The sequence below is a fragment of the Meles meles genome, chromosome 12 (assembly GCF_922984935.1).
Source record: "Meles meles chromosome 12, mMelMel3.1 paternal haplotype, whole genome shotgun sequence".
Taxonomy (NCBI): domain Eukaryota; kingdom Metazoa; phylum Chordata; class Mammalia; order Carnivora; family Mustelidae; genus Meles; species Meles meles.
This window is the reverse complement of record NC_060077.1, coordinates 68,343,480-68,369,556: the sequence shown is the minus strand read 5'-3', so window position 1 is coordinate 68,369,556 and position 26,077 is coordinate 68,343,480. Positions and strand designations below refer to the sequence as shown.

At 46.8% G+C, this 26,077-nt stretch overlaps 1 protein-coding gene across 1 annotated transcript in view; it reads left to right on the top strand.

The window, feature by feature from the left end:
• The window catches only part of EPG5 (ectopic P-granules autophagy protein 5 homolog), a 104,378-nt gene extending 80,584 nt beyond the window's left edge, over positions 1–23,794 (top strand). Inside the window, 9 exon segments of the mRNA XM_046024639.1 lie at positions 3,151–3,326; positions 5,509–5,694; positions 6,183–6,392; positions 7,108–7,252; positions 13,349–13,591; positions 14,848–15,064; positions 15,236–15,451; positions 17,040–17,154; positions 19,329–23,794. Coding sequence (XP_045880595.1) covers positions 3,151–3,326; positions 5,509–5,694; positions 6,183–6,392; positions 7,108–7,252; positions 13,349–13,591; positions 14,848–15,064; positions 15,236–15,451; positions 17,040–17,154; positions 19,329–19,511 — 1,691 coding nt within the window. The 3' untranslated portion in view covers positions 19,512–23,794.
• The last annotated feature ends 2,283 nt before the right edge of the window (positions 23,795–26,077 follow it).

Genomic DNA, 26,077 nt, shown 5'->3' with positions numbered 1-26,077 from the left:
TGGTTTCTCACGGTCATGTTGTAAACAGTCCCCAGACTCACTTGCAGTCAGCCTCAGTGATGACAGTCAACTTGTCCCCCTCCTCGACTCTGAGTCAAGGGGTGAAGGCAGAGAAGGTCCCTTTCTTTCCCTGATCTGCTCTTTCACGGAGGGCAGTGTCCCTGGGAGATTCTTCGTGCTGTTAGAACCCCACAGAAGCACGGTCCATGGGAAGCCGAGGCTTCAATGTCTGTTCAGTACCTGGGTTTCCTGGTCTTTCTTTGCTTCTGGCCCTGCTTTCTTCCGCTGAGCATACCCAACTGTGTGATCTCAGAGGTGTTTTATTTTACCTAGAATATCTACATGTTTTGTATTGGGAGCTTCATAAAGACATTTGTTCCACACCCTCCTCCAAGATTCTTGCAACTGCCCCATTCTTTCTATCTCCAGTTTCTGTTCCTGACTGTTGACTAGATTAATTGTCGTGAAATAGTGTTTATATCCTTTATATTCCTATTTCCAAACTTTTTTTTTAAGATTTTATTTATTTATTTGACAGAGAGAGAGAGATCACAAGTAGGCAGAGCAGCAGGCAGAGAGAGAGGGAGAAGCAGGCTCCCTGCTGAGCAGAGAGCCCGACGGGGGGCTCGATCCCAGGACCCTGAGATCATGACCTGAGCTGAAGACAGAGACTGAACCCACTGAGCCACCCAGGGGCCACTGTTTCCAAACTTTTAAGTGTCATGTTTCAGGCCAGCATTCCGATATGTCTGGCCCAGTGTACTTCAGCATTCTGTGATGGTTTCTTCATGGAAGCCTTCCACTCCAGCCATCCTGCTTGATGCACTGTTCCACGAATGTCCTTGGCCCTCCCCTCGCTGCCCTTCCTCATCCTGATTCCACTACCACATGAAGTCATAGGTCCTTTATGTTCTTCTGAACGTATGTTTACTTGCATGTGTTCTCTCCTGCCTCTGAATCTTCATAGCACAGCTCTGCAGTTTGAGTCCTTGTGGAGTAGACACCGTGATGGAACCACAGTGCCAGAGACCTGTTTGGGGCGGTGTCTGTGCAGATCAGAGGGAGGGGGTGGGAGTGGGCAAGGAGCGCCCTCCGACCCCCATCCAGGTGTGACTCCTGTGAGAAGCAAGTGGGAAGGAAGGGCAGCAGGTGCGGCTCCGTCCAAGGGGCAAACAGCAGCCGCGAGTGCCAGGCAGAGATGCTGCACCAACCGTTCCCACGCTTGGCAGAAGTGGCCAGCTCTGTGCCCAGCTGTGGGTTCCCCGTGGGTGCTGCAGTGCGTTCTGAAGGACCACTGGCCTGCTGGGCACCTCCTGACTAGTGCGCCTCTGTGGCTGCCCTATGTCTGCGCGGCATGTAGTCACCGACTTAACAACGTGGCATTCGGTCCTGAAAAACAACTAACGTGCGTGTATAGAACAGATTTAGGTTTACAGCAGAATTGAGCAGAAAGTACATGGAATGCCCATATTACCCACCCCCTACCAAACACACATAACCCCCGCCTTCTGTCAGTGTCCCCCACCAGAGCAGTGTGCTTGCTGCAGCCGATGGGCCTACACGGCCACCTCATGTCACCCAAAGCTCATAGTCTGTTACTGTTCACTCCTGGTGTTGTACGTTCTGTGGACTTTGACAGCTGTGTAATGCACCTATCCGCCATTACGGTATCCTGCGGGGTAGTTTCATGCCCCCAACGATCCTCTCTGTTCTGCCTACTCGCCCCTCTCTCCCCACTAATTCTAGGTGACCACTGATTTTTTTTTTCTTTCTCCATAGTTTCAGATTTTCTAGAATGCCAAATACTTGGAATCATGTATTTTGTAGCTTTTTCTTATTGGCTTCTTTCACTCAGTAATATGCATTTAAGTTCCTCCAAGTCTTTTTATGGTTTGATAGCTCATTCCTTTTAGCGCTGAACAATGGTCCATTGTCTAGATGTACCTCATCTAGTATTTTTTTGAGAGAGAGAGAAAGCACATGGGAGAGTGGGAGGAGGGAACCAGGAGGGTTCATGGCTAACATCAGGAATTGGTAGCTGAGTTCAAGGTGAGGAAACCACTATGCAAAGCGGGAAGAAGTAGTGTAGCCTTTTACTGAGATCTTCTGATTCAGCTTTCTCCTTTTATTCATGAGAAAATGAAGAACCGAAAAGAAAAATGAATTTATCTGATCTCACAGAACTTATGTGTGTCTAGGCTAAGTCTTGTCCTAAGAGACATCTGCCTTTTAGACACCTACCTACATATCCATATTTGGATTTAAACAAAACCATCTTTTATTCATATTTAAATAAATGCTATCCTTACCTTGTCTTAAAAGGTTAAAAACATGCTGTTTCATGCTGTAGAATAAAGTAATTAAGGACTGTGAATCAAGGGCACAGGGATGTTGGAAATTGTAAATGAATTGGTACCATGGGTTGATGATACTTGGTCATTTCTCAAAAGCCACTACTAAGAACCACCATCAGGTTTCTGTTGTTGTGGGAGGCCAGCTCTCTCTTCTTTGACTACATTCATTTCCATGTGTAGAACCAGAACAGCTGAAAAGTTTTGTTTTAGATTACGTTGGCGTTTACTCTTGGGGGCACTGAGATAATTAATACTTATGGCGATAATCCCGAGTGATCCATGTCGTAGAGGAGTATCACTGTAGAATAACTTAGCTGATTGACAGTTAATCGTCTAGTTGTACTGCACTATGGGTCATATTTTAGTCATGTGCAACATTTCGTTTTGAGCGATACTGGAATCCTCCAAGGGGCCGGACGAATAAGCCTCCATGCTGGGGAGTGAGTATTTGCTGAGGGCAACAGCCTGGAGGGACGCCTGTGGTGGGTGGGGTTGTACAAGTGTATTGGAGTTAAAAAGCCATATAGCTAGAAGGTTTAAAGAAAAGCCGATCGCCCCTGCTGTCTCACATCTACCAGCTACTCATTCCGGTTCCCCAAGTAAGTAATTACAATACTGGTCTTTGCTATTAAATTATCTTCAGTGGTTTTTTTTTTTCCTGCCACATGAAAATCTTTGAAATTTGGTCATTATTGAGAACCTTGGGTTTTAGATTTTTAGTTCACATTTTTGTTTTGTGTTTGTTTTTAAAGATAACCTGAAAGGTCTTCAGCCGTTTTTTCCGTTTGCATTATAGATAAGCTCCTGCCAGGCGATGACGGAGCCCTTCGGTTACACCTGATGCATTACTGCGAAGCGTGTACAGCGCCCAGAATGCCGGAGTTCATTCTGTACGCCTTCCACAGTGCTTACCGGAGACTGCCGTGGAAGGACCTGCACCCTGACCAGATGCTCATGGAGGCCTTCTTCAAAGTGAGCCCTCACTCCCCGTGTCGCAGCCTGGCTCCCCCGGAGCAGCCCGCTCGCTGTGGCTGTCAGGCACGGCTGCCGTGGGCGCACAGTGGGCCGTGTCCGTGTCCTGGGTGGTCCAGGGTGCTTGTGGGAAGCAGCCTTCATGGAAATCATTTCACTGCAGGAGGAGGTGACTGGAAGACATTTGTAGGACCGATTATAAAGCCAGGGAGAGATTTTGACTGTTGCATGGCTGTCACCCCTGGACTTCTGTAACATTGTTGTATGAGTACATAATTTAATGACTGTCATGCTCAGTCTTGGTGTCTGTGGGTTCGCATTTTTTTCTAGGACGGTATCATCAGGCTTCCATGTCGTTAAATGTTCTATTAAAGCAAAGCGTAATTGGTACTCAGGCCATTAGTTTCTTTAAGCGGGTGCATAAGGGAATCATGCTGTAGGAGTTGGAAGTGCATCCAAACAACCAGTGATGCATCATAGTCGTGTGAAGACCTGACATGACTCAGGAAAATTGCCGATGTGTGTGTGAGTCTTAGCAGTATAAGCAGTAGTTACAAAAACAGCCCCAGCAGCGTCACTTACATAGCGCCCGGTATTTTTGTTGTTTTGTGGTTCTTAAATTTCCATTTTTAAAAACCCATTATCATCTTGTCTTAGCTCTTCATAGTTCAGTTGATTTATTCAGAGTCACAGTTCTTTTACATTTCCTCTTCACTTGACGTCCCTGAGACTCGAGAGGTACTTTCATTCCTGTAGGTCCCCGGTGGCGTAGGACAGGACAGTCCACGGATGGTGCGGTGTCCTGTTAGCACAGTCTGCGGAGAGCGCTCCGGGCTGCGCTCTTTGGCGCCACTTCCACAGCCAAGCTCCGGGGAAGGCCCAGCACAGCTGTCTCAGAAAGCGAAGCTTAGCGATTTTGTGGCCAGCTTTAGTATATGAGATAGGTCCTGAGTAGACATTCATCACCGTTATGAACATTTGTTTAAAGGGCTGTAGGGTAGCTTTAAGTCAGCGCCCGACCTCAGCTGTGTGACAGATGAAATGGGAGCACGGCCCCTGAGGGCTGCTGTAGACTGGTGGCGTCTAGGAATTTTTGTCTAGTGAGAGAAGATGCTGACCCGGCTGGAAACGAGAAGCCTTTCAGCTCTGTGTGTCTTGCTGGATTAGGAAGGGATGTGTTTTGAGGGGTTTGGAGTGAGGAGAGAGAACAGGTGATAAAGGAGGATGAGGAGTCATTTTCTAGAAGGGGAGAGAAGCAGCAGGTAGCGTGCTATAATGATGGCCGTCGTGGAAGGGCATGAATCATCACCAGATTGCACTGACTTTGTGATTTTATAAATGGAGTAGAGCTTTTTAATCTTCATTTTAAATAGAAAAATTTATAGCTAGCCATGTTTTATTTTAAACATGCTGAAGTAGGCTAATAAACGATAACTCTGACGTTGGTTATATACTGTAAAATACATTTACCATTCCTCACCCATCCCTAATATATTTTAAATATATTTAAAATAGGATTTAATTAAACATTATGCAGTCATCAAAAATCACAAAGCCTAGTGATGTGGAGACATTTTTATAACATAACATTACACCAAAAAGGCAGTATAAAAATTATATACAGTACTAGAGTGGGTCTCAAAGTATGGTCCTAGGACCAGCAGCGTCCACAGCACCTGGGAGCTCCTTAGAAATCCAAATTCCTGCTCTCACTCTGGATGGAGGAAATGCAAGATTTTGGGGGTGGGGTCCCATTAATCTGTGTTTCAGTGAGTATTCCAGGTGGTTCTGATGCACGATTGGCTTAGGAACTACTGACTGTAGATCTCAACCTTTGTTCTCTCCTAGCACATCTGAGGACCGTGATGGAGTCCTCTGAGCATTGGTGACATTTGCCACCCTGCTTAAAGCTATGGAAGGTCATTCCTCTCCTATTGAGAATTAGTGGAATAAATAATGAACTCTAAATAAGCTGATAAACGTGCACATTCACTGAGCATGGAAGAAAAAATATTACAAATGTTCAGTCCAAATCTTTGGGGGGAGGGATTCATAGATGATTTTTATAGTTGGAAAAAAGTTATTTTTAAAAATTTAATTTAGTAGGCATTGATTTATATACATTTTCAGTAACACAGACAGTTTAAAGGAAAGCATTGATTTTGATTCATTTCCCTTTAAGGTGGAACGAGGAAGTCCTAAGAGCTGCTTCTTATTTTTGGGGTCTGTCCTGTGTGAAGTCAACTGGGTCAGTGTGCTGTCTGATGCCTGGAGCCCCAGCCCCCGCCCAGAGACCCGGAGCATGATCGTCTGCCTCCTTTTCATGATGATTTTATTGGCAAAGGAAGATGAGCTGGTAGACCAAGCAGTAAGTTTGGAGGGCCTGTGATGAAGGCTTGGCAAGGCTTCCTAGGGCCGTGCTCCCTGCGAGGTTGTAGCTTTTCACTTGTTTCCCTAACACCTGTCACTGTGAGTATCTGCTTGGCATACGGGGTGTGCCTTCAATAGGGTCCTGATTCTCTGGGATCGTTCATAGTCCAATTCTGGGTTATGAAGGGAAACACACTGAGTTAGAGAACGCATGTTAGGTTGACTTTACATCTCCTTAATTGCTAGTTCTGCCGCTAGATCCGAGACTTCCTTTGAAAATTGGGTTCTGAATACTTAAAAGTTAATCTGTTTTTGCCAAGACCTTGGCTGTTACTTTCACGAGTATTTCTAGCTTCAGTAGATAACTTACTTGACATCTTAACTGTGCTTATCATAGACCATCTTAGTGATCACCATTGACCAGAGACACATATTTCTGGGAAAGTGAGAACTCCAAAACTAAAGGAGTATGTATTGTATTCTTAGGATTCACCTCTCCTGAACCTCCTTGGACAAACCAGCTCACTCTCATGGCATCTCGTGGATACCGTGTCCTACCAGAGCGTGCTCGGTTATTTCAGCAGCCATTACCAGCCAGCCATCATCCTGGCAAAGGAATCTTCTGCAGAACTAATCATGAAGCTCTTGAGAGTGTCTGCGGGCCTTTCCATCCCTACTGACAGCCAGAAACATCTTGTAGGTTGAGCAGGTGCTTTAAAAAGCAGAGCGTTCTTCAGGACGTGGTAGTGGGGGTGCTGCTGAGGACGGTCTCAAACCCCGTGACGGCTCGGCTGAGATGTTAGAGGATGTGTGCCATGGTGTACTCCTCTTCTGGCCTTTCAGGTCTTGTAGTTTTAACTACCTCTCTTGATAAACCTTCACTTACTAGCAGTACCACATGCTAACAAGAGGTCAAAAGGACCGAGGGCGGCCGCCGTTGGTTTAGAGATGGGGTTGTCGTTGGCAGCAGAATGGCAATGAAGGTATGAATGTGCATTTGAGGCCTGACAAACTCCGGCCCCCAGCTCACTGCCGTTCTGATGTCGGTTTTCTCATCTGAATTGGAAATAATAATTTGCCTCAAAGTGTTGTGAGAATTAAATCAGATAGTGAACATAGAGGTTTTGGAAAAGTTTCTGGCAAGTAATCAGTGTGTAGTTAAGTTGCTATTGATGTAGTGAAAAAGAAGAGTGTTCTGGAATGTGGGAGAACGTGGGTGCTGGAGTAAGTGTTACCACAGATTTGCATATCCCTAGACATAGGGCCCTTAGACACATACCTGTCTTCATGTGGCCTCCTGCTCTGTCCCTGCCTCTCCCTCCGGAAGCTTTCAGAGCAGTGACACGCCCCCAGGGAATACTCAGTTAACACGGCTCGGGTGGATTCTATGAATGCTCCTTTTGTTTGTCAGGATGCAGTTCCAAAGTGCCGAGCCTTCACTCATCAGATGGTTCAGTTCCTCAGCTCTCTGGAACAAAATGGAAAAATCACCTTAGCCGTCCTAGAAAAGGAGATGTCTAAGCTCTTGGATGATATTATCGTCTTTAACCCACCTGGTGAGTGGCCACGGGCAGTCATGTCTTCGTTCCATGGGTGAATCCCTGCTGTGTGAGGCCTTGTGAGATCAGGGGGTGCTGGGCAGGACACTTACCGTCTTGTTCCCACAGAAGTGGTGCTGGGGAAAAGGACAGGCTCCCAGGGACATTGTCATCTCAGCACCAGGGGAGGCACAAAAGAACTTGAGGAGGGGTTGACACCGTCAGATGTGGTGAGGTTAATGGGACTGAGGACTAAGCTAGACAGCTGAATTTAATAAGTAGGAGAGAACCAGAGAAGGCACGTGTGCGGCATTCCAAGATGCTTTCACTCCTCACTGGAAGAGCCCTTCAGAGTTGCCTGTAGACGTGTAAAGAAACTGTGTGTGGAGAACTTGTGCTCCTGGCAGTTGGTGGACTGGGTATCCTGATTGCTTCTGCTGAAAAGAACTAAGAATGCTGGACAAAATGTTTTTAAGAAACCAACAATGAAACTTGTCATGAGGTGGTGGAAAATCTTAGAAGTCAGAAGCTAAGTGGGAGGAGGAACCTGTCAAGGGAGATGGAGTGCTGAAGCTGGCTCCTCCCTGAAGACTTTCACGGAACTGTCTTAAACTGGGGTGGGGTGGAGTTGGGGGGCGCTAAAGCCCAGGGCCTGCTGGAGATGGGGCCCTGAAAGGAGCTCGTGTGCATCGCCCACACAGTGGCATCCTCAGTGTAAGGATGAGCCAGAGATACACTTGCTCCTAGGAGAGGAGAGCAAAGCCAGTGATCTGTTTGACCTGGGTGTTGGGTCAGATGTCTTTGTGGTGGGGAAAGAGCTACCTCTTTTGAAAAAATAGTAGGCATAAATTGACCCTCATATGGGTCTGAGGCACAAATTCCTACTACCTAGATTGTCCAGAGAAAAATCCCTCAACCTGGGAACTGAGTGTAAGTTGTTTTGGGTTGGCAATGCCATTAGATGCCTGGTGGAGCACACCCACAGAGCTGCGTTGGAGAAACCCATCTTCAGCTCTGGCCTCAGAGTTTCAAGGAATATGAACTCAGAGTTAAAAAAAAAAAAAAGTCATAAAACACAAGGAAACAAAGCACCACAAGCAAGTCAATAGAGAATGACTTAAGATATTGGAATAATTAGCACAATAAACAAAAAGTACTTTTATCTCTTTGTTGAAATAAGAGAGATTTGAAAATGTCCACAAGGAGCAAGAAATTACAAAAATAGCTTTGAGAGAAAAATCCAATATTCTAGAAATGTAAAATACAGCACTTTTATAAAAACTTAATGGGTTAGTTTAACACCAGGTTCAACTCATCTGAAGAGAAAATTAGCAAACCGGAGAATAAGTATGAAGATGGTATCCAGAATGTAGGGCAGATGGAGGAAGAACGTGGAAGGGAGGTTAGAGGGCCCAGGGGATAGGCCAGGATGGAACGTACATGCAGTCATCTAGTCAGAATTCTCGGAGAGGACAGACAGAAAGGGGCGTAGGTGAGGGCAGTAATAGCCAGAGAGACAGCAGGGCTGAGAATTTTCCAGGGCTGATGAACACAACACTCCTTAGGTTCAGTGAATCCAGCAAATCCCAAGCAGGTCAGAGAAATTCACACCTCTGCATACTTCACACTGTGGTGATGCTACAGGAGCACCAGGGACAAAGGAAACAACTTTCACATTCAGGAAGGAGGGACAAATGGACAGACAGATGGACACCTACAAAGGAACAACATTTACACTGAACACTGACTTCTCAGTAGCAACAAAGGAAGTTGAGACCGTGGAACAGCTTCAGTGTGCTGTGAAGCGATGACCTGTAACCTGGAGCTGTAAGCTAAGAGAGACCATCTGTCAAGGGTGAGAGTGATCTAAAGATGCTTTCATTGAAAGCTGAGAGTGTTTGTTCTCATGACATCACTGAAGGAAATCCCAAAGCATGTTTTTTAGGTAGAAGTGGAGTGATCGCAAGTAAAAAGGCTTGGATTATAAACAGGAAAAGTAGGCAGAGAAAGTGGTAAAATGTTAGGCACATACAGAAAACTATAGTAATCATGCATTTAGTGGTTTAAAAAGCAAAAGCTAAAATTAAACTGCATGACCACAAGTACATGTGAGTCAGGAAGGAGGTTGAGTTAAAAGCATTCCAAAGCTTTAGTATTGTTTGAGAGGTCCTTGAATTGATTAAATTTACATCTTGCTAAAATGTGAATGCTGAAATTGCTAAAATGTGAATGTTGAAATTGCTAAGAAATTCACTGGAAGAATAGAAATAAAATGTATAATTTCCAAGTTAGTGGAGAGAGATAAAAAGGAATGGCCAAAATGCATTTAGTTCAAAGAAGACAAGAAAAGAAGCTTGGAGAAGGTGAGAAAAATACCCAAAACAAGAGTAAAATTTAAGTACATCAGCTGACTGACACTGAGCTTAAAAGACAGTTTGTCAGACTGGACTAATAATGAACCGCATCCAGCTTTAAGCTGTTTCTAAAAAGTACATACAGAATGAAGGCTCTAGAAAGCTTTCGATAAGGCAGTCATATCAGGTGATTACTAAAACAGAAAACTGGTATAGTAGATTAATTTTGGACGGATAGGACTATGAGGCAGAAAGTGTTCAGAGCCAGATGATCTCTTGGGTGTTTTCCTGCTTTGAAATTGCATGATAAAAAAATAAATAAATAAAAGTGTTAGTTGAGCTAAAGAGAGTCTTTGAAAATTGAAAAAAGGTTTAATTCACCAGGAGGATATAGTGATGATAAGTGTATTTGTACCTAATTACACGGTAGCAGCCGCAAATACCTGAAGTGAAAACTGACAAAATTAGGAAGAGAAAAGTCAAATCCACTCACAGTAAGAAATTTTGCCTTACATCTCACTGTAATTGAAGAAGTTGAAGGAGAATCAGTAAGGCTGTAGGAAGTCTGAAGGGCCCTGCTGGGTCTAGTGTGCACGTAGACAAGGATGTGTGTGCCCTGTACGTGCAGAATTCATGTGGTGTGAGTCCCCACAGAATGACTAAGGAGCCTCACCCTGGATCAGCTTGGAGGCAGTCTCCACCAATCCCAAAGGACCGGTGTGCAACATTCTAATCACAGTGCAGTGAATTTAGGAATCAGTAACAAAATATAACTCTACCCTGGAAATTAAGAAGCAGAACTGATGAGTAAAGAAACAATCATTATAGAAATTTGGAAGATTTAGAACTGGATAAAAAACCAGAATGCGTCCAAACTTGTGGGGTGTGGCTAAAGTGGGACTTAGTTTCTTGGCCTTTAATGCGTATATTAAAATTGCAAAAAGATGAAGGTTACTAAGATAAGAATCCAGCTTAAGAAGTTATAAAAAGAACAGCAAAATACAACCAAAGACTGTGGAAGGAAAGAGATAATAATCCAGAGAATATGTGTAGGAAGAGAGTGAGTGTGTTAGTGAATTTGTGATCAGTGAAGATCACAAATAAGTGTGTAGGTGAATGTACATGAAACGTGACTGCCTAAAACAGTAGTAATAGTAATGCCTGCCAGGGTTAAGACACCAGCAGGGAGAGCTGGTGGGAGTTAGAGTGTTACAGAGCACTGGCACCGTCTCAGAGCCGGTTAACATTCAGACTTCGGAAAGTCAAGAGTGCACGTGCAGTTGGTCAGGAAACCACTCTAAGAATGTTGGAATGTGTTCAGCTTCCAGACCAAAAGAGAAAAAATAGAGTAAGAAATAATGAACTAAAGAGGGAAAAAGGGATGTAGAATTGGAGGAATAAATGGAAAGTATATTGTAAGGTTGTAGATTTAGACCCCGTTATGTCAGGAATTACATTAAATATGAGTGACTAAAATGATCACACTGGATGAAAAAAGGAAGAAGAAGACAACCCAGTAGAACAAGCGAACAAGTCCCTTGAATTGACATTTTACGAAAGAGATTATCTATGTGACCGGTATATTTCCGGAAAGGTGCCTACCATGTTAATCACCAGGGAAATGCAGATTCAGACCTCAGTGAGCGGTGATGACACATCCACCAGCGTGAGTACAGTTAAGGTTTCGATACCAGGTTGGTGACTACATGGGTCAGTGTAACTCATGTACTGCTGGCCACGGAGGACCTGGTACAACCATTTTTAAAACTTGGCTTCCATCATCTACTAGTTTCTGCATCCTGTGACTCAGAATTCTGCCCTTTGGAATATTCCGAAAGAAATGCTTCTGTGCCCTGGGAGATGTGAACAGTTTCTGTAGCTATGCATCTGAGCGGGTCCAAAACCAGAAACAACCCATGTGTTCAGTAGATGAATTGTTGTAGTATATTCGTATGATAGAATACAGCAGTGAAAATCTGCCACCGCGTGGATGGGTCTCACAAACATTTTAATGTTTACTTAAATACCATTTGAAAATAGGCAACTATAGTACCTAGGGAAGGATAGCAATTGAAAGCTGGGGTCACTGTCTGAGTTGGTTGGAATTAGTAACTAATTGGTTGAAATTTCTTAAACTTTTCTGCAGTATAGATATGGTATATAATATGGTATTAAAAAGCAGAGTCTGGAACCTGACTGCCTGGGGTTTCCACCTGCTGACTGTATGATTGTACAAGTTGTACAACTTCATCTCCAAAATGGGGGTAATAGTTGTACCTGTTTCATACGGGTATTGTAAGCATTGGATGAGACAGTGTGCCCGACCTTTTAGCATCAGCCCCTCTAGCCGGTAACACCAAGTCAATGTTAAAAAAAGAAAGACAAATTAGCAGACGATACCAGAGAAACGGCTTTAGAATTGATTAAATGTGTTTAGGCTGTGAAGGTCAGATAATAACTGGCCAAGTACAGGAGAGGAGGGCGTTCTAGAAAGATCTTCCTCAGAATAGTTAGGAGAGCAGATCTAGTTTTTAAGAAAACATTTGTTGGGTGTTGATGCATAGGGAGAGGAGAAGGTAGAATCTACTAGGAGGCTTACTGTGTAACTTTTTTGTTCCTAGGAGTCATCTTAAAAGGCACATTAAAATTACAATTGCTTTTGAGTTGAAACTCAGAGATAAGGAGATTAGGCCTTAGAGAAGAATGCCGGTGCCGATGGGGAATACGGAATATGTGACAAAATACACACTTAAACACATACTTTGTTGAACTTACATCTAGAACTTTGGTTTCTGAAGTCCTTGCTTGATCATAAGTAGGTCTTATAGTAACATTACGTTAGGGTTTATTTAGCACTTGCAGGTGGGTGAGTTTGATTTGATAGGTCTGGTGAGTAAGGCCCAGAGTCCCCCTGCTCTCACTGACATGAATCCAGAAGCCTTGTGGTGACAAAGCCCTACTTCTTTCCATTAAAAAATTTTACCTAGCTCAAGAAGAGTTAGAAATAGTTGGCAAAAACTACAGCCCTTTGGATAGTTTTCTCCACAAACACCTGGTGAACAAGGTTTTTGTTTTGGGACGTAAGGAAGGACTCCACCTCCGTAACCTGCTCATTTGCGGTGTCTTGTACAGTGAACTTGCTTTTTCTTACACGCTGTGCTCTTTTCATCTCAGTTGTTTTGAAAGACCCACTTAAAATTTCAGTCTGTCCACTTATTTAAAAAACAAAGAAATAAGAGCTGATTAAGTTAGGAGCTCTTTTAAGAAGGTTTAAAAGGTGTTTCTTTTCCTTACTTTAATATTTTGTTTTTAGTAATAACCTCTCTTCCTTGTAAATCACTCCAGAGTATCAACAGCTTTGGTGGTGGTGAGGGTAGAGGTATTTTTTCTAGTTAGTTTATCACGTGACTTCTGAGATCTCTGTATTTGGTTTTCCAGATGAGCAAAGTTTGGAAGCTAAAATCTGAGTAAGCATGTTCTGATAAATAATTTGGTCTTTCATGCCGACTGGATAACATCTCTTTATTAAAGTCTTCTCGGCCACTTGCTGTACCCAGGGGTCTCTCAGTGGTTCCTGCTCTGCCCATACAAAGTACTCATGTGCTGCAACCATAACAGCGAAGCACCTTGCAGAGTATCTGCTCTGGTTCTCGGGTTCAGCTCGCGGAATTGTAAAAGGTGCCCAGTGTGCAGCCGAGGCTGCTCACAGTCATGCCGGCGTTTCGGCGGCCTCTCACGGTGTGTCTGTGTTCCCCTGCAGACATGGACAGCCAGACCCGCCACATGGCCCTCAGCAGCCTCTTCATGGAAGTCCTAATGATGATGAACAATGCGACTATTCCAACAGCAGAGTTCCTCCGGGGCAGTGTCCGGACCTGGATTGGGCAGAAAGTGCACGGGCTGGTGGTCCTGCCCCTCCTGACAGCAGCCTGTCAGAGCCTGGCTTCCGTCCGCCACATGGCTGAGACCACGGAGGCCTGCATCACTGCCTACTTCAAAGAAGGTACGAAGCTCTCTTTCGGTGGGTCCAGGGGAGAGTGAAGCATTGTCAGAAGGAGGTACCTTTCCTGACCCCCCACCCAAGTGGGTAGTAGTGCCACACAGATTTCCTTGTTAAAGTAGCTAATACTTGAGTATGTATTTTGTTTTGTTTGCAAAGATCTGCAGTTAGCTTGAGAACCTGTGGCCCATGTCTGTCGGTACAACCATGGTTCCGTGGAGGGAACCCCTAGTTCACTTTACGGTGGTTTGGGACGTCAGACCAGCCCATTTATGGTGGGCACATTGTGTAAGCCATAGGCCTGGCCATGCTCTTCAAATGCTATAAACTAGAATCTTTTTATTCAGACCCATTGTGTTCTTTTTCTCTATTTTTGTCACTTTTTAAAATGAGTTTTCATGTAAGTCTTTTATTGCTTTTTGTCACATCTTTTAAACTATTACAAAGAGCTCAATCCCCACCCCACCCCTGCCTTTTAAAAATCTTTCTTATTCCCTAACCTCCCTCTAAACTCTGATTCGGAAAACACAATGTGGTCTAGTTAAGAAGAATGGCTCGGATTAGCACAACTCAACTCATACGCTAACACATGATTGTGCACACAGTGGGAGAGAAAGAAGGGTGTTAGAGCAGGGATGCCGAGGTGCCCATTACCTACCCCTGCCCTTTCTTGGCAAACCCATGCCCTGTTCCCGTGTCCCCCCATGGAAGGTGCTGTGCATGTCACCATCTCCCCACTGTCATTCCCCTCAAAGACTTGAGAATCATTAGGATAACACTCTTGCTTCAAATTCATTCATGTTACTAAAATCAAAAAAAATCTTTTTCAATTGATTTCCATTGAGGGATAAGTCCAACAAAGCTTTGAAAAGGGGAAATACTTCAGTAGGATAGAATAATAATTTTCCTTGGAAAAAATAGTAAATTTTCATAACATACTTAAAAGGTATTAGATGAGGTTAAGAATCTTAGATGACTGGACAGGCAGTGTCTACCTGCAATTTTAATGACCATAAAAATACAAGAAGGGTGACTCTGAGAACATGGAGTTCTGATTTTGGCCCTCCACAGTGGCTGGCGGGTATATCGGCCCTCAGCACGAGAGCTCTCCAGTGTAAGCCGCTGCCGCGCTTCCCTTGGGTGGCCTCCAGGGCCCTCCGTGGGTTTGACATGAAGCCTAAAGCGAAAAGACTCATGACAGCAGTTAAATAATTTGATTCCTGTTTTAATCTTGCTGTCTCTTGGTGTTCTTTTCTTAGGTTCCCTCAATCAGAATTTAGGATGGGGCCCCATTCTGGTGTCCCTTCAAGTTCCTGAGCTCACCATAGAAGAATTTCTGCAGGAGTGCCTGTCCCTCGGCAGTTACCTGACTCTGTATGTCTACTTGCTTCAGTGTTTAAACAGCGAGCAGACGCTCAGGAACGAAATGAAAGTGCTGCTCATCTTCAGCAAGTGGTTGGAACAGGTGTATCCGAGGTTTGTAGGCCTGTAGCTTTGTATCACACTCACTGTATTATCACCTGTTAGCCCAGCCTTTTAAAGTACTGAATGTGCCCTATACTTAAAATTCAAATGTGGACTTTCAGTTAAATAGAAAGACTGCACTTCTAATTTTGTTTTCCTCCGGGCCCTCCTCCTGCCCCCCAGCTCTGCGCAGGAAGAGGCCAAGCTGTTTTTGTGGTGGCACCAAGTCCTGCAGCTCTCCCTGATGCAGACGGAGCAGTGTGATTCGGTCTTGACAGAATCGGTCGTTCGAGTTCTGCTCATGCTTCAGAGCAGACTCAGCCTGCTGGCCGAGGAGAGGCTCGGCTCTGGGATTCTGGGGGCAATCGGGCTGGGCCGGAAGTCACCCCTGTCTAACAGGTAAGGAGGCACCTGCCACTGCTCTTCGAAATGGGCCTTGGGATCTGGTCCTGCTCAGGGCTTGTGATGCGTCAGTAGGTTTTTGACTTTTAAGAGCTAGGGTTCCCCCATAGATTAAGGGGGGAAAATCAGCATCTGATTACATTTTTAGATTTTTTTAAAACATGTTTATTTTTTTCTCATTTTAAAACAACTTTGTTTTCACATCTAAAAAATGTTTTCTTAATCGTATCTCTTGTCGTGTTTTGACTTTGTAACCTGACCACACTGCGATTTCTGCCTGATTTTGAGCCAGTGACGGTGTGGAAGGTTAAGTTAAAATACCCCTGTTAGCTCCTCACTGCATACTTTATCAGGTCCCCCAGGTCCTACAAGGCACTCAGTCTCCTAGAACTGTAAGTCAGGATGAGTTGAAGTTAACTGATAAGGGTAAATAATGAGAAACAAGTCTAAGTTTTTGTTGCTAAGAAATTCCAGAGCATGAAAGAATTTGCCACTCACCTCCCTTTTATCTCACTTATTTGCATAATGGTTTTCTTTCCAAGCCCTTATCAGTGTTGAAAAGAATTCTCCTAAGATTCTCTTGTCAGCATTCTTACGGAATAGCCCATCCTTTTGTTGCAACTTTGGGAATCACTCAGTCCAAACAGGTTGACACCATGTCTCTTTGTTTGTGATAGAATTTAGCAGCAGTATGTGATTTTGATTTATTTAAACGATGGTAGACTACAGGTAACATAAAATTTATGATGGCAACTCTTTTAAAATGTGCAATTCAGTAGCATTTAGTACATACATGGTGTTGCAGCCGTCACCACTGTCTCTTTCCAGAATGTTTCTGTCACCCCAACAGGAAATCTTACACCCTTGAAATTGTTACTCTCTAGACCCCTGTCCCCTGCATCTCTGATAGCCACTAGTTGACTTGCCGACTTTATTGAATCTACTCTGGACATTTCATATAAATGGAATCATATAGTATGTGACCTCGTGTCTGGCTTCTGTGACTTAGCATGAAGTTTCAAGACTCATCTATGTTTTATCATGTAACTGTACCCACTCCTTTTCATGGCTGAGTAATATTCCGTTGTATGATGTCCCACATTTTGTTAGTCCATTCATCAGTTGATAGGCATTTGGGCCATTTACACTTTTTGGCTGTTGTAAATAGTGTCACTGAAATTCGTTTACAAATGTTTGTTAGAACACCTGTTTTCTGTTCTTTTGGGCATATGCCCAGGGGTAGAATTGCTGGGTCATATGGTCACTCTGTTACTGAGCAACTGCCTAAACCTGTTTTCCTACCCCATCTCTCACATTCACACCAGCAACGCCTGAGAGTTCCAGTTATTTCTACATGCTTGCAGCACTTTTCTTCTTGAGTCTGAATGTTGCTTACCTTGTTGGGCACTGATAATGGAAGGAAAATTAATGTTCCTTCTTGATCTTTTTTAAGATTTGCCTGCAAAGGCTAACAACAGCATTAGGTCTGAAATGTGTTTATCTTGTTTTTAAAGAGAAAATGTATTTATTTGTAAAATATTTCCTTTAATAGTCATTTACCTCTGACTTCTCCCTGACACCTAAGGTTCCGAGTGGTTGCTCGAGGCATGGCCGCCTTCCTTTCGGTTCAGGTTCCTTCCGAGGATCAGATCCGTTTGAAGCCTGGCACGGAATTACATCTGACCCCAAAAGCTCAGCAGGTCAGTAAAAACAGCTTTCAGCTCCAGGGTAGGAGTCCTTCAGCCGGCCTGCCCAGGAGGCGGGGAGGGGGCAGTGCTGGTCTTTACACATGATGTGATTTTCCAGAGTAGCTCTTTGGTGTGCTTTGCATGCTGGGAAATGGTTACTGCATGTGCTCAGATTTTAAACCGCCTTTGTAAGTGCTTGCCGCGAGCACCGTCTCTGCCGCCCTAGCAGAAGCAAGGCCATGGGCAGGCAAGCGGGTCCGGGATCCGATTGGGTTCTGATGAACATGGCTCTGGTCCCTGGCTTCTGGGGGCTGGGCACTGGCACGAAGCTGGGGCTGCAGAGGAGGCTGGTGAGGTTAGCTGAGCTCTCACTGGGAACCAAGGAAGCAGGTCCTGTTTTGTGAGTCTGGAGGCTGACCACGGCTAACTGCTGTTGGAGTGACCAAACAGGGACAGAACGGCAGCTGTGATGATAATTTATTCTAAAACCACCAAAGGCCCCAAGGCAGTGGTCCCATTCCCGTAACTGTTTTGACCTGAAACGGGCTGGCAGAATGCATACAGAGGTGTCTCAGATAAAACGATGGCTTGCATTCAAGAGTGCCTCACTGCATGGCAGGCCCTGGTGTAAGTGTTCGCTCACTGCTAGAACCTTGTAATCTGGTAACCTTGTAACCAGCCGGACAATAGGGACGGTTTCTCTCCTGGTTGTGTGATAGGGAAGGGGAGCGGAGAGGGGCGGGCTCGCTAACTTGTGAGTGCTGGGCCAGGGCTCACTCAGTGGCTCTGTCTCACCCCCTTGGCGCTCTGCAGGCCTCTGGGGGCACAGTAAGTGCCTGGACCCCCAGCTTCTCATCTGCGGCCTTGCAGTGTCCGAGCTAGCCAGGTGCCAGGTGATGTCTTAACTCCTGAGAGCAGGCGTCCAGCCGACCAGTCAGCCGGGGCTTCACAGGCTTCTCGGTCTATATGATAATAGGTCTATACACTACCTGGACTGACCCACTGCTATCTGAGTCCCTAAAGCTGTCGGTGAGCCAGGCTGAACCGCCACAGGTGGGCAGGTGATCTCCTGAGGGCCGGTTATGAAGTCAGCATGACGCGTTTCCAGGGTATTTGAGCTGCTGATGCTCTCCTGTGGCTAGCGGGGCCCCGAGCCTTGCCTGTCTGCGGGCATGCCATTAGAGCGACGACCACCGCCTGTCCCCATTGATCCCTGTTCTTAGGTTGAACTCTCTTCACACAGCAGTTCGGCTGGTACCTAAATCTCTCCAGTTTATTTTCCACTCTGTGACTTCTGTGTTCAACCCCCTGGCCATTTATTTCTAAGCTGCCGTTCATTTACTATCCTCAAAATCTCCCTCCTTGTTTACTGAGCCAAGCAAATTCCACCATTTAATCTCTGTTCTCTGGCACAGCAGTCCCCATAGCTGAGGGAGGGCATGGGGCATCTTTATGGCCACAGTCGGCATCCTGGGTATAGAGGAACTTGTATATTGTTCCGATTTTGTTTTCTCCAAATACAGGGTTTTTCTCTTCTCCCACTTTGAAGGAAAGAAATTTTAAAATTATGGAATTAAAGAATGTAAAGAGGGGCATGGGGGCACCTGCATTGTTTGGCAGGCAGAGCCAGAGGAACTTCATCTGTGCTTTATTGACCGATAGAACCACCTTATTGTTTATCCAGCAGCACTTAGACGCTCGTTTCTTTTGAATTTCATACAGTTCGTTTAATATGACATGATTTTACAACCTAAGAGCAAACCCAACGGCAAATCAAACATCGCACAAGCCATTGGCCCCTGGGATTTCTGGTTCGGACTCTGGGAAGGAGGAGAGGCAGCAGGTGGTCTGGTGGGGAGGGCTTTGCTTGCAACGGCGTGAAGGAGGACAAGGCAGTAGCCAGCCTGCTTGCCGCATGCAGGGGCTCTCTGTGGGGAAGGGTTGGGAAACACCCCAGGCCAGGAGGAGGGAGGGCTGGATGTGGTGGAAGGCTGCCGAAGCCAGACGTACTTGAATTGCTGGCTTCCTTCCACCGTGGTTAGTCGGTGCCTGCCTCTGGGACTTCTGCTCCTAGTTCTGTAGGCCTTCTGGGGGCTCACAGTTGTACCAGGTAATGGCACGTGTGCTGCCCCTGTGGGAGTCGCGTTAACATGCATCTGTGTGGTTAACCCTCTTGTGTCTTTTAGGCTCTGACTGCGCTTGAGTCCTTGCCATCAAGCAAGCAGTATGTTGACTACCAGGATCAGATCTCACAGGCTGTGCAGTTTATAAAGCATCCTGGCCATTGCCTCCAAGATGGGAAAAGCTTCCTGTCTCTTCTCGTTAACGGTCTCTATCCGGAAGTGCATTACTTGGACAACATACGATAGTAACACCGAGTATCTCAAGAAACGCTGTTGCTGTTTATGTTTACATTTAACTTGGCTGTTGCACAAGTAACTTCGCTCAGTCTCACTGCAGAGCTCAGTTTGGCCAATGAGTTAGTTGACTGAGATGCAAGTCGGGAGGCACTAGATAACTTCTGTTGTGCATGCGCACGTGTGTGTGTGTGTGTGTGTGTGTGTTCTTCATTCTTGAAACCTCCTGGGGCCCTTTTAGTGTTGATGTTCACCCAACAGGAGAAACCTCCTGAGTCCCACTTGGGCACAGAACCACTCTCGGCGGCTGGATCCCCAGTCACCTCCCAGGAGCCCGCACGGGGCTCTTGTGTCTCCATTTCTATCTTCCCTGTTTTATTTAAATCTCAAGACTGCTGTGCCAGATCTCCCCACTTTGGGAATCATGTAGAACCCTCACTTTTGAATCCCATTTTTGCTCCTTCGGGGTAAAAGAAGCTTTGAAAATTTCTGCATTTCTCCCATGGGGGGATATACACCAGCTTACAAGTAGGACTTCCCTCAGAATGGAGAGAACACTGAATGAAAGTGAGTCATTATCTGAAATGGGGCCACTTGATCCTGATTGTAGTGGACAGTAGAGATGGTGGCAAGTCTGTTTCCATCCAGCCATGGTCCTCATGGGGAAGGAGACGTCCCCGCCAACTGAGGTGGCACGCTGGCTGCATGTTTTGTGTGACTCCATGAGGGAGAGAGTGTGCTCACTGTAGACGTAATCCCTGTGGAGCCTACCCCAGCCCATTCCCTCTTTCATGTCACTTCTCTGTCCCTGTAGACATCAGAGTTCGCAACTCTTGTTAGACACCGGGCTTGAAATCGGAAGGCCTTGCTCTCTAGAGAGAGGGACGGAGTCAGAACTTGACGCTCTGGTCCCTGCGTGTTTCTTCATCCACATTTAAACTCAGATGAAGTTCACACACCTGCGAAGCACTTGTCTGTGGAAACTTGGCTTTTCCCGTAGCCTGTGCCTTCTGTTGTTGGTACCAGTTCACTCATTACCAGCGCCTGTCTGTAGCGTGGCCTTACTCTGTCGCCAGCTTCTTGCGTTCGTCATTTCCCCCCTGGAATGAACAGTTTGACTTTTGTCTTCCTAATTCTCTTGGCTCAGAATTGATTTTGTTTGTTCAGCTTGCATAATAGATCTTCTGTTCATGGGTTACTTATAACCCAAGGTCATTTACCTAAAAATACCTAAACTAAGAGCTCTGAGCAGGGGGTAGGGATCTAGGCTGACGGAGTGATAATCTCTTTTCAGATGTCCTTAGCGTGTTTCCCCCAGCATGTGGGAGTGCGCAGGAGCTGTTCCTCATTTCAGACTTCTCCAGTCCGACAGAGCACTTCTGCCTCACAGATAGAGACAGTCCCCATGTGTGTAGGTCACAGGCTGGCTGTCTCAGAGGGGCATGTATCAGAGCTAGCCGGACTTTTGCGTGTCTCCATTTCCAACATCAGGCAACTTCCCCGTGCTGTGTCAGAAAGTGTTAGAGGCTCAGAGCAGTTCCGTGGCCGATTTGGCAACAGAGATTTTGACAGGAGGGGCTTTTTGTGCTCTTTTCTCTGAGGAAGCTGTAATGATTGATACCCTAGAATGTGAAAATTTTGAGTGACAGTATGTACATTTTAAAGAAAATTATGATTAACCTATTAATTTTTGAAGGTTTGTAATATTTATAATGTGGTTGGGCTGTAAAAATTACAAAAAATAAAATCAATCTCTGGTTGTAGCTGGCAAGAATATGAATTTTAGGGACCTCACACTGTCTTGCCAAGTACTTCAGTTACAGTTGATGCACTTTTATGCCTGATGTCCTGTTTCATCTGACGCTGGAACTTGATCATCAGAGATGGTCTGGGAAAGTGCCTCCTCCCTGACTTGTACAGGCTTAGCAGCAGTGGGAGCTCGGCTCGCCAAGGAGCCTCCTTGGAGCGGCTCTGGCCGAGAAAGTGCTTTGAAGACAGATAGGTCAGAAGGTGGCAACGCTGCCGTGGCCTCCTGGGGCAGAATAGATCAGCCTCGCGCTTGGCTTTCGGGGCTAACGCACCTTTGCTGCCCAAAGTAGTCAGCCTCCCGAGTGGGCAGGGCCAGTTTCGGAGATGGTTCCCCGTGCTGTGCGTGGCTGTTGGGATCCTGCCGGACCCAGGCCACCAGCACCTGCCCCGGCGCCACCTGCTTCAGACAGGGACGTCTGGCAGCTTCCTGGCTGATGACAGGCACCTGCCCTGCTGCTGCCCCCTGTCTCCCCGCGCTCTGCAGCACGCGGAGGATGGTCAGAGAGGTACCTTCGGTCTCCCCACTCCTGGCTCCCGCGCCTAGCCGTGATAAGGGAGCACGGCGGGAAGCCGGGAGGTGCAGACGCTGACAGGAGGTTGTGCTGCTGTGTCTGCTCAGCCTGACGGAGGAGCTGGGACCTGCCCAGCATGTTCCCCAGCTCCTGGGCACGCAGAGAACATCATCTATTTGGGGCTCAGTCACATCTGCTTCCTGGGGTTGCCGGAGTCACTCAGCTCTGAGGCAAACCCCCGGAGTAGCCTAACCTCACCTGAACCAGGTGCCAACCCCATTCTTCCCGGTCGGTTCCTGAAGTCAGCGTGTCCACACTGTCCGAAGCAGTGTGGTCATGCCCTTTCTTCCTTTTGAGTGAAGGTGATACACAGGTTTCTACTGGAATTCTCATACTAAGGTTAATGATTTCTCTGGGAGCAGGAAGCAAATGCTGTAGAATCGTGACTTTTAAAGTCACATTAGGACAAAGGGACATTAAAGCTCATCTGGTCCCACTTCTCATTCAGCAGGGATCCCCAGCACTTCTCCAGCCTCCCCGCCTGACCCCCCTCCTGCCTCTCCTCTGCCCTCTCTCTCCTGCACCCCGGCCAGTAGTCCCGCCCCTCGTAGGCAAGCCCAGGTGGCCAGTGGGCAGCTATCTCTAGTTCTGCTTGATGTTGTGCCAAAACTGGCCTGATAACACTGGTAACGGTTGGGCTGAAGCAAGCCAGGCCGGGGCTGCTTCCCTATTCTTCAGACAAATCTTCCAGCATTTCCAGACCTCATCACACCTCTGACCCCACCCGTCCACCTCTTAGTCTTCAGGCTACTCAGTGCCTTCCGTTGGCCCTCTAACCCCCAACGTCTAACGGGGCTACTCTTTGGAAACAGTGCCCAAGTTAGCCCATGGTACTCCAAAAGGGCCGTGTCCGTGAGTAGCAGGGCCAGGACTCGAGACACAGGAGGCTCCAAGGGCACAAACCGGAGGCAGTGTGCACCTGCAGGGTCTGGGGAGTGTGCTTGCTTCCGTTCGTGCCCTCTGCCCGGCCCCTGCCCTGGGGGTCAGTTACAGCAGCGAGGACCCAGCAGCCCAGTCCGCTCCCCAGGGGCCGTGGATGGCATCACTTCTCAGCAGCCCCATGGTTGGCACATTCAGTTCGTGGCGAATTCACACGCCAGACTGGTTTAACATCATTTCCTTCCAAAGACTGGTCTCGCCTGTCTGCATGATAGGCTTCTACCAAGGCTTTGCACACATCCTTCAAAACTGCTCTTTATTTTGGACCAAGTTTATGGCTTATTTTGAGGTAGTAGCTGAATTTTTTTCTGCCCAGTGAACTTCGTCTTATTAAACAAAATGCAGAGTATGATGTTGGAAACAAACATGTTGCTTTTTTTCTTGTTTTTTAAAGTATCCTCAGACTGATCTTACCTTTGAATCTGGGTTGAGCTGGATAAAATTCTTGGCTTACAGCCAGGTGCTCATAACTGACTTGTTCTAGTCCGTGGTGATCCTTGCAGAGTCACCAAATGTCCTGTAGAAGCTGTGGTCGAAGCTTCCTGCAGTCCGGACAGGTTCCTGATTTCTGATGAGAGTAACTTGAAAAATAAAATTAAACTACTGACCCTGTTTTGGGGTAATGAGATCACTTAAGGAATGAATGTTGTTTATTGTAACTTTTATTTTTTAATGTACAGATGTAATGTGTCTGAGCACTGAAGGTTACCATTTATTTTTCTTTCAATGGCTTAAAATCACTTATGGGGCAACAAGTACTTCCTAATTGTATTTTACCCTTTCTTTCCCACATGTCTAGTGTGGCCTTTAAAAACCCCTCCTTCCTGGTCATTAAATGTGCAATATTCACTTCTTACTCATTGTTCAGCATTTTCCATGCTTGTACAAAGGATAAGTTTTTATATAATGATGAGAGACAGAGAAATGAGAATTGGTTTAAGTAAAATTCTGCAAATAAACCAGATTCAAATTTAATTTACATGTGGTGGACATGTATCGTTTTTCCGCAAGTTGGTTGGCAGGTCTTTTCATCCAGAAATCACACTAAGGAAAAGGTAACTTAGAAAGCTGGTAATGGGTAGAATGATAGATTGTGACAAGTTGCCACACCGCATACATGGCCTCTAGTTTCAAAGAGAATCTAACGTTGGGGGTTTAAGGACTAGCATCACAGGAGGCCCCCTGGTGATCCCAGAGGGTTCAGGAGAGCCCTGAGAGTCTGTGATGTGGTTGTGACCTGAGGAGGAGGGACCAGAAGCTGCCGGAAGGCTCCACGCCAGAGTTGCGGGTTCAGGGCACCTCGGAAGGCTGAGCTGGGCTGAGCTGCCAGGGAAGGGCCGCGGAACCTGAGCTCTTTCTTATTGTTCGTTTTCATGAACATTTGTAAGACAAGTCTCAAATGGGCCAAAGTGTGGTGGGAGGGTTTGTGCTTTGGGGATTAACAGCAATTTGGGATTTCCCTAAACGGCCCCTTCGACCCTTGTCTGGGTTTGGTTTCCTTTTCTAGACAGAATCACAGGATTAAGAGATTGGAAGGGATCAGAGGCCCGCTGTGCCATCTCCTTGTAGCACAGGAGTCGGGTTACCTGTCTCTAGGTGACTGGGCTTTCTTGCTGGGACATGCCCACAGAAGCGCCATCGGAGGTGGCCCCTGGCACCACGGGGCAGCTCAGAGTTAAAGGTTTTCGTCTAAGGATGAAGGAGCCAAGATCTTCCTCTGAAAACTCCTCTTCTGAAGATAGCCCTCTTCCCTCTTGGTCTTCCTTTGTTAGCCAAACCCTTTCAGGAAACGGCCCTGCATTCCCTGGTCTGGGTCAGAGGGACCAACATGGCCTCTCACCTGGACACGGTGTGTTAATATCGCCTAAACGTGGCTTAGACCAGATTTACCCTGGACTCTCTCAGCCTTCCCAGGCTGACCTCCTCCCTGCCTTGTCCTTCTCAATCAACCTTTCTTAAGTCCCCTCTGCCTGCCTTCCCTCTCCCTTCCCCCTCCTTCCCACTCTTATCCTCCCCCCAAAGCCCTCCTCCTCCTCTTCCTCCTCTTCCACCTCTGGTGGAGGTACAAAGGTGAGTGGGCGGTCTTCAGCTCTGGGGACCCTTTGAGGTCACTTGCACACAGGACTTGGGGATGACTATGGAAGACAGGTCTGGGGGCCCAAATCTAGGGAAACCCAGAGAGTTCCAATCCCAAGGAATTCTATATCCTTATATTGATGGATCATGTTTTTCTCCCTTAAGTTCATAAAACAGGACACAGAGGAAGGGGCTCAGGAGAGGAGGAAGTCCTGGGAAAGAGGAGGCAGACATGGACGTGGAAGGAGCTGGGACCCGGCCACTTCCCTCCTAGAGATTTCCCCTTCATTGTACATGAGGATAATTGCAGCCTTTCTTGTTCCCTGGGTTTAGAGTGAGAACTCCCTGAGGTCGCAGAGGTGGAGGCACTCAGGACATGCGAGGGGCGGTTGTTGGGGTACTGGTGTCACTGACCCAAGTGGCCAGGGCTGGAGGTGGGACAAAGCCTGGCATCCCTGACTCTGAGTCTCTTAAGGTCGCTCTGGCCTGAAGGCCCTGTGAGCGCTGAGCCCAGCTTTCCAGTCGAGGCCAGCAAGGGGGCTGGCTGTATGTGAAAACGCAGCCCTGCCGTGTGTCACTTCTGTCCCCTCCAGTGCGATTCTCTCACAGACACGGGGTTCTCACGGAGACGCATCTCGATGTAAAAGTTAGGTTAGCTCCTCAAGGGCAGGGAAAGCGTGTTGGGCGGTTGGTGGACCTGGGTCGCCCAGGCCACGGGCATCTCTTCCTCCCGCTGACCATCTCTGGGGGCATTTGGTGAGAGGCAGTGGAGGGCAGTCTTCCGGCTGTCGGAGGCCCTCCTGGGACAGATGGACGCCCATTCCCAGAGCACTGTACGGAGGAGCGGAAGGCTCCGGCTGTGTGCCCTGGGCCTCACTGGGGACTTGAAAATGCCAGGTCTCCTGGGGCTCCTCTCTGTGACTTCTGGGCTGGGGACCATGTGCTGACTGCGCCCGTTGCATGTGGCTCTGGTCCTTGCTTGCCACTCGTGGAGTCCCTGTGCTCATAGATGGTCTGGTTGGGGAGGACGGATGGTGGCTCTTCTCCAGGGAGACCTCCCAGTGGCAGCTCCAGGCTCCCAGCGCTCTGGTGATGGCCAAGTGCAGCCCCCTCACCAACCTCCCCTTCTGGCTCCAGAGCAGCTGCTTTCTCTGGAGCCCAAGCAGGAGGCCGCCTGTGCCC